This window comes from Thamnophis sirtalis, unplaced genomic scaffold (genome assembly GCF_051295495.1).
Source record: "Thamnophis sirtalis isolate CommonGarterSnake01/CBP01778 unplaced genomic scaffold, rThaSir2_p1.2 scaffold_10, whole genome shotgun sequence".
Classification (NCBI taxonomy): domain Eukaryota; kingdom Metazoa; phylum Chordata; class Lepidosauria; order Squamata; family Natricidae; genus Thamnophis; species Thamnophis sirtalis.
This window is the reverse complement of record NW_028261390.1, coordinates 19,064,556-19,078,635: the sequence shown is the minus strand read 5'-3', so window position 1 is coordinate 19,078,635 and position 14,080 is coordinate 19,064,556. Positions and strand designations below refer to the sequence as shown.

The window sequence follows — 14,080 nt, the reverse complement described above, 5'->3', positions numbered from 1 at the left end:
AACATGAATGTGCAAGCATTTTGATGTAGGGGATGCTGCGCTGATGGCTGAGAGCCCAAATAATTTGCAGTGAATGTTAGATAAATGCCATGACCTGATGACAAATGTGGATTTAAAAATTGAAGTAGTTGCATTTGGTAGGAAAAAAAGGAATGAATGAGTGAAAGTTATACATAAATGGTAAATAAACTAAAAAAAATGTTTAATAGAACTTTACAAGAGTAAGACATCAAGAGCAAAGTGTCTGCTTTATGGACTATGGAATAATGAATTGTAGGAGGCATTGATTTATGTCACTTTCAGTTTTGTTTCATGGCAAACTGAGACTCTTTGTAAAAAAAAAAGGAGGTGCACAAATACTTTTGATTATATCTATATAGTCTTGAAGAAAGTGACTGATTTCTGTGTGTGTGTATTTTAATCTAATATTTAAATTTTAAATGAACTAATATCTTTCTTCTTCTACTATCTCAAACAGTTACCCTGCTGTATGTGACTTCCTACAGCACAATAACTTATTATCTATACTCCGAGCTCATGAAGCCCAAGATGCTGGGTGAGTAGTAACACTCTGTCACTTTTTTTTAAAAAAAAAATGGTTTATATATATTCTTTCCCGTACCATTGGGCTTTGTTTTGTCTTCCAAGCAATTGGATAAATATAGATGCGTCAGGGTAGGATTCTGCCTTTGGAGCTATTTCTTAGGGATCTACAGCAGGAGTCCCCAACCCCTGGATCACAGTTCTCTCTTGGGCTGTCACCTATTCGGAACTGGGTTGCGTGAGGGGAGTCAATATACGTGCTGATCCACCATTTAAGCAAGTTGAACTGCACACTGCGTGCTAGCTCATGAGTCACACAAGGGCTGCGTGCGGATGTGTAACAGCTCCCCACTTGTGTGACCCAGTTTCTTTCTTCCCCCCTGCTGTGCCGCCATGTCGCAAAGGTTGGGGACCTCTGGTCTAAACAATATGCCGACATTGTTGTTTTGTTTTGTTTTTTGATGAATGGGGAAGAAGAGTACTACCTAACCTTTTTCAAAATTTTGTAATCCATCAAGTCCATCAGTCTTGAAATTACATTCTCAGTGTGGATATTTACGTATTTTTGAGCAAAACATACTCTAAAGGGGAGCCAGGTGGCCTTCCTTAACTTCAAGGAACCAAAATGAAATCCTGATGTTCAAACTGTTTTAAATAGCCTTATACTCAAAATCTCATAAAAAAGCATAAGGATGTAATGTTAGAGGCTTCCCTTGTTCAGTAGATAAACCGCAGTAGAAAATATAATTGCTTTTTACAGCCTGTTAATTTTCCAGACCTACCAATAAACAGTTTGGAAGAAAAATATCTTTTTTTCCTCTCTGAAAAGAAGTACACTTTGACAAACAAAAGCTAAATTAAAGAGTTGCATCATTGCATAAGATCTTCCACATTTAACCCTTTCTTTTCCTTTGATGAAACAAACCTACAGCATGTGACTTAATTTAATTAATGTGTATCCCAGCTTTTCTTACAAGATGGCATAAAACTGCCAAGATGATATGTCTATTTAACAATATATGTAGTTTAAAATACCGTTCAAAATAAATGAGTTTGAGAAAATGACATGCCAGATGGATCTTTTGAGCTACAAAGCTCTAGTAACTTAGTAGCGACACAGAGAAAGTGGGTATTCTGTTTTCCTATTGTACCTACCTGCCAACTCCCACGTAGCTGGCAAGACCAAGGAAGCAAGAATGGTACAGATTTCAATAAGGTAGCTTAATGCCAATTTAGAATGTATACAGAATGTTGAAAAGTGTAATTGGGCTTATCCAGTCTCAGTTATAATGTGTTTATGTCAGAGGCTCTTTCAAGTATTTTTTCCTTCTCTCTCAGCAGACTTAATTGCTTTCTATGAGATAAATATTCAGTTGACTCACTCCCAGTTTTACCTCAGTCTCTCACAATGCTACTGACAAAGATGAAATGCCCACATGAGTGCAGCTTTGCAAAGTAGTGTTTCACAAAGTATATTTGCACGAATGAAGTGTTTCCAAAACATTAACGTAGTCGTGTCCTCTGGAAGTCTTAGTGTAGCTTTTTCAAAGTCTCCAATCTTCTGTAAGTTTGTATGTGTCTGTCCCAGTAGATATATTTATATGTACACAGGCAGATAACCAAGAGCATTATTCAAAACAGTCATATCTTAGCTTCTGGGAAACATGCTTGTTTCAATAATTCAGGGAAGGAGGATGTCCCTTTTTTGAGTATGTTGAAACCCTTACAAGAGATCCCTCACTGATTTCAGAAAGGGAGAACTTCATGCAGGAAGGATTTATATTGGAATAAAATAGCAGTTTGAGGTAAACCTAGGATTGGACTACTTGCTTCTTTATTGTGTTTCCATTTGCAACTTTTGTTGAAAGATTCTTGAGACTGTTAACATACATTTCTTCTACAGAAAGGTTTGCAAGATGAAAAACTATCTTATCATATGTAAAAAGGACATACCCATAATTGCTGTGATAATACATGTTGGGGCATTGCTTTATTTTGGATAGGAATAAAAATGGCACACCTATGAATAACAAAATAAAGCTTTTGTAAAGAAAATTCTATTGAGAATAGTCTGAATTCAGTTAAAGTGAAATATTAGTTTCATACCAAAGATCAGAAAGATCTTTCTGACAACATATGATTGATTCAATATCATTAAAATGAGGGAAAATCTACTCAGATGATGTTAGAAAGGCTAAAAGGCCACAATTTTTTTTGTGAGGATATAGGATGCTTGTAAAATATGGAAGTCCATCATTTTTAGTTTTCTAAAAAAAAATACTTTGGAGTCAGTGGATAATGCCGTTTAGAGATGTTGCATAAAGTATTGTGCCTGTAGATGCCAAATTGCAGACACCTACCTATGGATGAGAATATAGATTTATCTTGTTCAGATATCCACCATTTATTACAAGAAACACCTATGGCAGGGATCCCCATCCTGTGACTTGCAGTGTGAAGGGAATACAACCATGAAAACGGCCGGTGAATACCCCTGCGCGCGCACACATCCTCACTTGCACATGCAGTGCATGCTGCTTGCACAAATGAAGCTGTGTGTGCCACTAGCCGGCCGCTCATGCGTAACCATCCCCCTCTCCCCCCACCAGTCCGCATAGCTGGGAACAATGGGAAACTCTGACCTAAGGCATTTTAAATTTATCAGCCAGTCCAATGGCCGAGTTTCATCCTTACTACCTTCTATGCAAATATGAACAGACATGATGGTAGGGAGGACTTTGAAAATTCCAAAGAAACTTGCAGGCATCTCTTTAAAAGTATCTTGAATACATAGTGTCATTCCTTTATTAAACTTTATTGAAAACAGTTTGGAAAGATATGAAACCATCTCTCAGATGATTTTTTTTAAATATATATTTTCACATATTTCAAAAGGAAACGTGCAAGAAGATAAGAGTAGCCCTCCTAAATCAGCTCAAGAAATTTTGTCAACAAGACGTTTGACTCGCTTGTGAATAAGAATGGAAACATAGCCTCATCCAGTTGTTTCCCTGTAGTATATAATTTTTGGAATCATGCTGCCCCCAACCCAGAGGTAGCATTCATGAACTTCTGCAGCAAACAAACAGACAAAAACACGTGTTAATGATCATACTTGCTGTGACATTATGGGATGCATCTATCCTTGCCTCCTTACATCCTAACAATTGTTACAAGTACTGTACATAAGAACATGTATAGACACCAGGCTACATACCAAGAAGCTTATAGATATCTCTACATGTGTCTGCATATAAGCACAAATAAATATATATATTCATACAAACACAACATCTCTCTCACACACATATATAATTGTAAACAAGCTTGTTTTCCTCTTTTTTAAATGTTAGCTCAAACATAAAACAAAATAGGGATAATCAGCAATGTAAACTAATGTTTCTGTTGACATTAATAAGTGCATCTAACAGTCTAGAGATTGACTATAGCATGAATCTTAATTATACTGAGATATATATAGCCTATGAAATAACTCACTTTTAACATTACATATTTCTCCTATGGTCAGAGAAAGGAGAGAATCTAAAATTGATTTTCACAATCCATCTTAAAAAATTCTAGGACTGCATTGGCCTAAACCTGATTGCCAAAAACCTTCCACTTTATTTCTGGCATTTATCCTTCTTCCTGTAGATGCCTTTATCACAGCCTTCTCTATCCAGGAGTTTTTTCCTGTAGTTAAAAAATCTTGGTGCTCCGGAAAAAAAAAAAGGAATGGGAAAGATTACACAAGCTTTGAATCCAAACCTTTGTTCCTTTTTATTTGGAGGGGTGGACAATTTTTAAGGATGCCTTCCTTCTTCCTATTAAAAGCGATGTTCAGTCTGAGATTTCAAGACTGAATGCCATCATTGCTTTTCCCCTGAAAAGCAAACTTTATATGTTCTTACTACGTTATTATTTTAGTGCGCAGCAAGGAGAAAACAGATAACTCTCTGCTCATAATCTCCTGCAGTAAGGTAACACAAATTATTTTGCAAGATTTCAAAATCTGCCTGAAAGTCATTTAAGATACCCAGGTAGATGTAGTGAGTTAAACTGTATCTAGTCATACCTTCATTCTCCTACACTACAGGTAATTTGCTTGCTTTTATTTGGGTTTTGGATATAGGTGGTTGTTTTTTTCAGTGAACAGTTTTATCTATAAATTTTAATTGGCTTAGGTCTGGATTTTTGAGAGCCAAACTAAATAAATAATTTAGCACTTAGCTTGACTGAATTACTATTTATTTTTTAATAGCTAGTTCTAGAGGGGAAAGAAGCTTTAATTGTGTATTCTCAGAATTCTCAGAATGTTTTCAGAATTTTCTTGAAATGCCTTTAAAGTGAATAATGTAATTTTAGTTTATCCATATGTATGTATGTCAATTTGACCCTAGCTATATAGACATCCCCAGATTTACTGAAATTATAATATACTGACTTCCATCCAAATAGCATACAAAGTATGCATATGAAATATGAAAAACATTTGACCAAAATCCATGAAACAGACATGCTCACATTACAGTTAGCCTAAATAACATTACTAAATGGTTAATTAACGGTGCTAATGAAGTGTCTTGTGCAATTTGTTGTAGGTATCGTATGTACAGGAAAAGCCAGACAACAGGCTTCCCATCACTAATTACAATTTTTTCAGCACCAAACTACCTAGATGTATACAATAACAAAGGTAAGAGCATTTCTCTCACAGCCTGCATTTCATTATAATTCAGTCCTTTACTTTTATTTCTCCTCCTTTTGTTGACAGTAGCAGTTTGATATAATTTATAATGACAAAGTATTAATGTTGAAACATTGGGCTTTTTTTTCCTTAAAGGAATATGATTATTTCCATTATATAGGTATGGCTATAGTAATTTATTTTACTACATATATGGGTCATGAATTAATTTGGTAAAGGAAGAAAAGGGGAATTGGAATTATTCCGGATATGATTGAACCACATCTTAATCTACACAGTAGCCGAATGATCAAGACTTTCCTTACATTTCAACTTGGACTTCAGTATATTTCATTTGACCAATTCTTTATCTGGGTATATTAATAACTGGAACTAGAGCATTGACTACCAGAATATAATCATCAACAATTTCAAATTGTACATTGGTTTTGTTTGGAGTGGTACAATCCAGAATCAAAAATGGAAGATCACTAGATTCAGGAGGCCCTACAACCCAGAGCTTCTTAGTCTTGCTAGGATTGCGTTCTTCCCCGTTCAGAATCCCATTTGCACTCAGAAACATGTCTTCCACTCCATCACTTGTTCATCAATGGTTGGATTCAAATAATTTTTCTACCTGTTCTGTGGCCGTGGCTTGGTGGGCATGGCAGGGGAACGATACTGTAAAATCTCTATTTCCTCCCCACTCCAGGGAAAAGATACTGCAAAATCCCCATTCCCTCCCGATCAACTGGGACTCAGGATTCAGAGAATAGATGGGGGTGGGGCCAGTCATAGGTGGTATTTCCCCGTTCTCCAAACTACTCAAAATTTCCACTACCGGTTCTCTAGTATGGTCGGAGCCTGCTGAATAACCACCTCTGTTGTTCATGTTGGGGAAAGGGAGATTTAACACTGGGTATTATATATGCCATGACCTCAATCAGCAGATTTATATTTAAACAGGAGTAGTCAGGTTGTTGAGCCCTGAGGAAACCCCCTAAAGGAGGCACCATGGAATCCATCGTTCTCATAGGCTCTGCTTGGAGTGTCCAAGCATGGGTTAACTTCAGCTTGCTGCCCAAGGACTTAGTTCAAAGTTTGTGTAGCCATGGCTCCTGCTCCCTTTAGAGGCTCAGTTTTAAAAACTCAGTCACCCTAAAACGATGCAGTTGTGGAGTTTGAGTAGCAGGTTGGGCTCTCCAAAAAGTTAGATTAGTGTATCCTTTTTATTATTTTTGTGCTAGTGGTAGGCTTAGAGGTTTTCCTGTGAGTTCAAAAGTTTTTTCCTGTCAGCTTCTTCACGCGGAGCAGGCTGCTCAGAACAAGGCTGCCTTCTGCGACCACGCGGTTGAGGGACCACTACAGGGGCTTGTTCAGCGGCTGCTTCTGAGCCTGGGACCAGGTAGGAAGCTAGGGAGCCCCAAAACACCATCAGAGAGCTTGTAACAGCTCCGGAGGCTCCTAAAGCCTTTTTCCAACAGGCAGGCAGTCCCCAGTGCCATTCCGAGCTGCGCGGTGGTCATTTTGAAGTTTAAAAAGGGCATGAAAAATTCTTGGCCGTTTGAATCGCCACTGCCTGACTCCTTCTGCAGATCGCCGCTGGGAGGGGTTATTTAAACTGAGGACCTTGTTCTGGGTTTCCAGGCAAGTTCCCCCATCCCCAAAAGGACTGGTTTCAAGCAGCTACAGGGTTTTTTTGGCTTTTGAACTGGCCATACCCTGTTTGACAATAGCGCGGATCTGCGGGCACACTGAACTTGTCAAAGGCGCCATTTTGACCTGCTGCCTCCACTGTTTCCAGACAGGGACTGCCATTTCAGCCTCACAACTCTCCTGCGGTGTTCTCCAGATTGGTCCAGTTACTATGGCTTCCAGCAGTGTAGCTGAAGACATCAATCAAGCAGGTCCTTCCTTCCCTAAACGTAGCAGGCCAGGGCCTGCTGGCAAAGGGGTGGCTAAGAGGTGCCTACCCAAGGGCAAACAGCCAAAACCTAAGGGGATGTCCAAGGCCTCTCAGAAGCTAGCAGAGAGGAGCCAGAAAGCTATAGAGAAGCAGATCTAGAAGGCCCAAACACTTCCACGGCCTCGTTCTCCTCCTGCAGAGGTTACCACTGGGCTTCCTTTGCCTCCTCTCCATAGAAAGATTTTGTTATATATGCAAATGTTAGAGGAGTATTGAGTATGCAAATAACTGGGGGGAAGGAGTGTTATATATGCAAATGTTCCCTGTTACCAGCTCTCTGATTGGCTGGTCATTTGACAGTTGCTTTGGGCTTGAGTATAAATACCCTGACAGTTGCAGGGACGTTTTGAATCGCAGTCATCTCGCAATAAACATCTTACTCTCTGATTCCATGGCTCCTGCGTCTTTCCCTCACACAACACGTATTAAACAGATTTCACCATCTTTGGCAGAGGAAGGGGACTTCAATCTTTCCTCTGACCCACCCAGGGAGTTCCCAGGGTCCCCAGGTCCTTCCCTAGGGGGAGATTCGGTGCAGGAGGCTAGTTCCCTCATTGATGAGGAAGACCTTTCATCGCTTGCATCTAGGTCCAAGAGCCATTGGCCAGCCAAGGACCAGGGCCACAATATGTCCAATGAGATGTGAGAGATCATCGCTAATACGATATCTCAGGACATTGCTGAGAGAATGAGACAGCTAGGACCCAGCCTACCTCACCAGGCATGACCCAAGCCTGGAACGCAGGCTTCAGGTTCTAAGGACCTGGCAGGAAGGTCATCCTCTCTGGCCTTGGCCATAAACGAGGAATCTGAAGCAGAAGAAGGGGCTCAGGAGGCCCCAGATTTGTCTGAGGACAAAAATTCTGCCCCTGATCTGCCGGCCTTCTCTGGGTTGTTCAAGCCCTCAATGTTCAAGGCCATCCTCATCAAAGCCAGGGCTTCTTCCACTCAGATGGGTCTCCCAGGCCTAATAAGGAATCCACAGAGCAGGGCAGTAAGGAGGCTTCTGGATCCCAGGACCCAGGTGCTGGTCTCTTCAAGGAAAACGCCCCTCCCCAGGAACTGGTGCAGCTCTTAGGAGAATGACCATTGGCTTACCTGAATGGTCATTCTCTAGGCGCTGCGGGAGTGTTCAATCCCGCCCTGGGGTCGCCACGGATGCGTGACTTATCACCTCCATGTGTATAACTTTTATTATTTACAGCATCTTTATAGTCTAATCCCTTCATTTTTTAAACTGAGCCTCTAAAGGGAGCAGGAGGCATGGCTACACAAACTTTGAACTCAGTCCCACAGCGCCTAGAGAACGACCATTCAAGTAAGCCAACGGTCAGTTTCTGCATTCTGCAACACCAACTGGAATCTTGTCTACTTCATAAGGATTAACAGCATCAAACACATTCTCGATAAGAAAACCAGACTGAGCCTCAGGAATTGGCACATGGCCTGCCTCAAGACCTTAGTACAAAAAGATGCTAATACCTCAGCTGATGTTCATTCCTGTCATATAAATTTATTACCCCTGAACTTTTCTTTCTATCTGAAAATTTGAAAGAAAGAAGGAATTGAAATACCACCGTATCACCGTAGCACCATATTAAAAAGGGCAAGTGAACAATACTAGGGTCTGAGAAAAATTTCTGCTATGATTGTAATTTTACTTCTACTCTAGAATACTAGAGACAATCAGATCATACAATTATCCGTTTCAGTAGTTTGGATTAGAATTAAATTTGGGAAGGATTGATACGTTTTCCTCTAAAGTTTAATTAGACAGCCTAATAATCTTTTGCATAATATTTGAAAATTGGCAGTACTTAAATATTATGGATTTAATGGAAAACAACACTGTAGGAACATATTGAATTCAATTATTTTCCTCTTCTATAGTTGCTTTCAGTTATCAACTCTGTAACGGGTTATTTTCACAGTAATTGGTTATTAAATGTGTGTCTTTTCTGCTTTTTTTTTTTCTGGATAATGACTGCATTACCTTTTTGCCCCTGGCTTATATAAGAAAGAAAGCTTTTTTGAAACACAGTTTAAATTGTTTTAAAGTCACTAATATTGGACTGCAGTATCAGCAATATAAAATTTTAATGTGTTGTATGTTAGTAGTATTTAGAGTTGCGGATGAATTATTCATTTAATCTCTTATTTTCTAAAATTGTAGAATTTGTCATTAACCGATCTTTTTCTGAGATTTTAGAATGTCTTCCTAATTCTTCCATCAGTGAATGCTGATTACAAGTATTTGTCCATGCAGTTTTCAAAAATGATTTTTCATTCCTTCTTCTGGGTTGTTTATGATTTCCCAAAGTAGCCCAATATATATGAGTCACTTTCCAGCTTCATGGGTTGGCAGCAACAGTGGTGGTAGCAATAGGGGCGAAGGGGATGGTTTTTATGTATGAGAATTTTACAATTGTGTCAAAGAACTGATGATGATGCCCAGTTTGGTAATGAAAATTTTGTTGCTCGGGGAACAACTGGCTACACATATCATCTACCATGTACCAGCTTACTAGGGACATGCATATAAAAAATTCCTCCCTTCCTTTCTTCCTTCCCTCCTTTTTTATTTAAGAAAAAAAGCAAAGTACCCCTCCTCTACAAAATTGCTTATGGATAAAATTGAAAGACGAAGTGTATTTCATAAGTATCTTTTCCAGAAAACATAGAGTGCAGAATATTTCACTTCGAGATAATTAATGGGGAGTTAAAACAGAATATGATGCAATACAGCCTGTTATGTTTTTGCGCCTAACTTAAAACCAATCTAATTTATGCATAATTTAGAGTTGTGTTAAGTAACAAGAGCTGAAAAAATATTTCTTGTAAGGGACTAAGAGCAAAAGGAGGAGACCATTATCAGGAACTTTGAAGCTATAATAATTTGTTTTAAAAGACTTCATCATATTTAACTTTAATTGCTTTTTTGTTTTGTTGTTTGGGTTTTCAATTGTACTTTTTACTTTTACGTTTTGTTTTCTTTTCATTTTTTCAGAAATGGAGTTTGGTGGCCTTAAAATTGAAATAAGAAATAAATAGTATACCTAATATATAGTTGGTATATACCAAATATACTAATATACTTGAGAATTCAAATAAAATTTATTACAGGCTTAACTCCAGATACAAACAAAATATCTAGTAAACAATTACCATATTTATCTCTAATAAAAGAAAAACATTACGCATAATTCTATTACGGTTATTGTTTTTTTAATACACACACACACACACACATATATATATATATATATGAATACATATATATATATATATATATATATATATATATATATATATATATATATATATATATATATAAAGAGAGAGAGAGAGAGAGAGAGAGAGAGAGAGAGAGAGAGAGAGAGAGAGAGAGAGAGAGAGAGAGAGAGAGAGAGAGAGATGAATAAAGATTAAAATAAATCCACATAAAACTCTTTACAAGAAGTTCCAAATCTAAGTAATGGCGCAGCATATCGTACAAATGGTAGCACAAAACTTGATTACTTGAGAGCTTCCTTTTAAGTCTGTATCAAAAGAAGTAACATTATATAGAAATCACACTCCTTACCTGGAATTTTCTATAAGACAGGATATATAATTGCGATGCATGCTGCAATAGTGCATGTGAAAATCACTTGTTCATCTAAACTTTCCTCTAATTGGATTACATTAAAAATATTATTAAATGGCTAAAATGATTTTTTTTCTTTTGCAGCTGCAGTATTGAAATACGAAAACAATGTTATGAATATCAGACAGTTTAATTGTTCTCCTCATCCATACTGGCTTCCAAATTTCATGGACGTTTTCACTTGGTCTTTGCCATTTGTGGGAGAAAAAGGTATGTACATTGTTTTGTCAATGAGTAAAAAGCGAAGAACTCTTTACTGAAAGGGCTTTGGCCCATTTGACCACCCAAGATATTCAGGGATGTTGGAAATGAGCCAGGAATTAGGGGAAAACTAGATGAAGGCACTGGACCATGCATAATACTGCCAGCAGCAGTATGGGGGTGAGCAATTAAGGATTGTAATTTCCCTTGCTTAGCTATGGTTTTGTAAAGTGCAGCATGACCATATTGCTTATCAATAGGAGTCTCCATTGCCATTGTTAAGCAAAACTCATGGGTCTTTAAGCAAGAACCATCCATGACTGATAATTTCCTGCTTAATTTCCACAAGTCAAAGTCAATAGGGAAACTTGATGGAAGTTGGCAGGTCCTGGGAGTTCACAATCAGGCTGGAAGGCAGATGAATAATACAGAGTGAGATGGGAGGAGATGTGCAAGTGAGTGCATGTGGGTGAACACAGATTGTTATGGTGCCACATGAATGCCTGCAGGTTGGGGAAAGGTGTTACAAGTATTCTGTGAATGCCTTTAAGCTGGGGAGGGAATGCTGTGGTGCAAGCATGTACTATGGAATATCAAAACCTTGGGATCAAACAAAAAGAGAAATTTCTGTTACAGATTAAGTATGCTGAATAATACAGGTTATGAGAAATGTCAGTAATATGTATCAGGATTCTTTTTTAAAGTGGTACAACGATTTGTTTCATAGCAGTATTTGTGAAATTATTTCACTTTTTTAGTTTTTGCCATGATGTTCATATATTTTTGAGAATATTTCATATTTTGACACTAGATATTTTATGACTTTTTAAAATTTCTGCTATGTCTTATATGCATGTTCAGATAATTATTATAATTGCTGCTTTTCATTGTAATCGTGTCTTGAATGATTAGAATTTGACTCTAAAAAAGACAACTAGTTGTGTCCAAAGATATTATTTCTTTTTTAAAAAAAAATATCAGTGGTGGTGTTTAACCAGCAACTATGCTGTTACTGCTACATGGTTATTACATCTATTAATTTTAGTTCTTAGTTCCTATATACATTTAGCAATCGCAATAGCAGTTAGACTTATATACCGCTTCATAGGGCTTTCAGCCCTCTCTAAGCGGTTTACAGAGTCAGCATATCGCCCCCACAGTCTGGGTCCTCATTTCACCCACCTCGGAAGGATGGAAGGCTGAGTCAACCTTGAGCCGGTGAGATTAGAACCGCTGAACTGCAGATAACAGTCAGCTGAAGTGGCCTGCAGTACTGCACCCTAACCACTGCGCCACCTCAGCTCTTGATTTGAGTTCTATTTCAGCAGACTCTGTCTACATCCTTAAGCATAAATTGATCTCAGATACTGCCACAGTGCTAGTAGTAGCAGCAGCAGCAGGAATTGTCAATGTTTATTGTCCACTAAAACTCTTTATCAGTAGAACTCTCTGTCATTTCAGCTGGATTTGCCCAGCTGACATCCAACTCCAATTATGAGAATTTTTATCCTCCAATTCAGTTGGACATTCATCTACACTTAACAAAGCTTCTTTTGTGAAGAAAGGTTTGTAAACTTCTTAGTTAAACTAAAAAAAAGGCCTTCTGAAATTTCTTCACAAAAGAAGCAATGTTAAGAGTAGGTGCAATGAATTTGCTAAGGAGCGTCGTAGTGAAACTATGATGGTGTGAATTAAAAGGGCTATTTGGGAAACAAGGAAGTAGGTAGGAGAAATTAGGCAGGCACTTATACTGTAGATGTTCTCTACTGTTTTAATTTTTCATAGTAATTTTTCAGATGTTACCAAATGATAAAGGTGAGATGAGGTTGCTTTTCTATGCTTGTTACGAGGTGGGTGGTAGAGGTATTAGTCTATATCTCTACCTAGATAATTTTCCAACAGAAGTTTGGATTTCTATAGAGAAACAATTATATGGCAGATGTATGTGGGCACAAGAATAGATAAATGGAAATTTTTCAAATTGGGCTTTGTAGTAAAAAAATAAAATGTAAGGGAGTTTCACTTCAGGAGGGCAAGAGACTGAAAAGATTAAAGGCCTAACCATGCAAGTCAGCAATAGCCTAGAAAAATCAAACACTGGGAAGCAAATCAAAAGATGGTTCTCCTTTCTTTAGTGGGCTTATGTAAAGGAAAAAGAGAGGGGGCAGTGCCCATTTTATTTTGGCCATTTGACATTTGTATTTTGCCCTTTGAGGCTGTGTAAAATCAAGCTAAAGGCAGAGTTCCAGTCAACAGCAGTTGGCTGAATATAACCAATAAACTGGGATCATTTATGCTAATTGCAGTATATAGTCCATTTCCTTTTATAGATCAAAATCTGGACTATATGACTTTGGTTCTATTTGGAGGTATGTGTGTTTGTGTGAGATGTTTATGTGAAGTACAGGAATTAAAATCAGTTAATTCCTGAGCTATGAAGGTTATCTACCCACTTAAGAAAACAAATGTAATTCATTTTCCCATTATTTTTTGTTTCCAGCTTCCTTGTAGATCTGCAACCTTATTATATATAACTTTATACTGGGTTAGCTTTCAGTGAAGTCGACCAGATTTTTTTTTTACCTTGATGTATAAAAGAATAGATTTAAAGTTTCACTTTTCTCCTACAACAACATTTTACCCTGATTTTAGCAGAAGGATAAAACACAAATGTAAAAATGTAAAAATAATTCACATCCCCAAACAATGTTATTATACATGCACGTCTTCACTTTGCCCTCAAGGATATTGACTGAGAGATTTGATAGCATCACTTATTTCCCAGGAAGACGGTTTTGTGCCCTATCAATGGTGGTCATAAATTGTTGCATTTATACATGTTATGAGTATGCTAAATTCCTACTATGAATAGACTGTTTTTTTCAGATACCAGAAGTTGTGGTAAGGATATTGTGTGATAATGAGATGAAGGTTTGCAGCCAAACTACCACAGCATGTTGTACAAGAGTTCCATTTTATACTTCCCAGCCTATGTATATTTCTGTATATCAATTATCCCCTTTCTTTAATATAGTTG

General features: G+C 37.8%; 1 protein-coding gene across 5 annotated transcripts in view; it reads left to right on the top strand.

Annotated features, from left to right (window-relative positions):
* The window catches only part of PPP3CA (protein phosphatase 3 catalytic subunit alpha), a 222,408-nt gene that overhangs the window by 170,455 nt on the left and 37,873 nt on the right, over positions 1–14,080 (top strand). For all 5 annotated transcript variants that reach the window (XM_087724153.1, XM_087724152.1, XM_087724155.1 and 2 more), the window contains exons 7-9: positions 479–556; positions 5,145–5,239; positions 10,927–11,052. In XM_087724153.1, the coding sequence (XP_087580279.1) occupies positions 479–556; positions 5,145–5,239; positions 10,927–11,052 (299 nt within the window). The remainder of the gene's footprint in view (positions 1–478; positions 557–5,144; positions 5,240–10,926; positions 11,053–14,080) is intronic.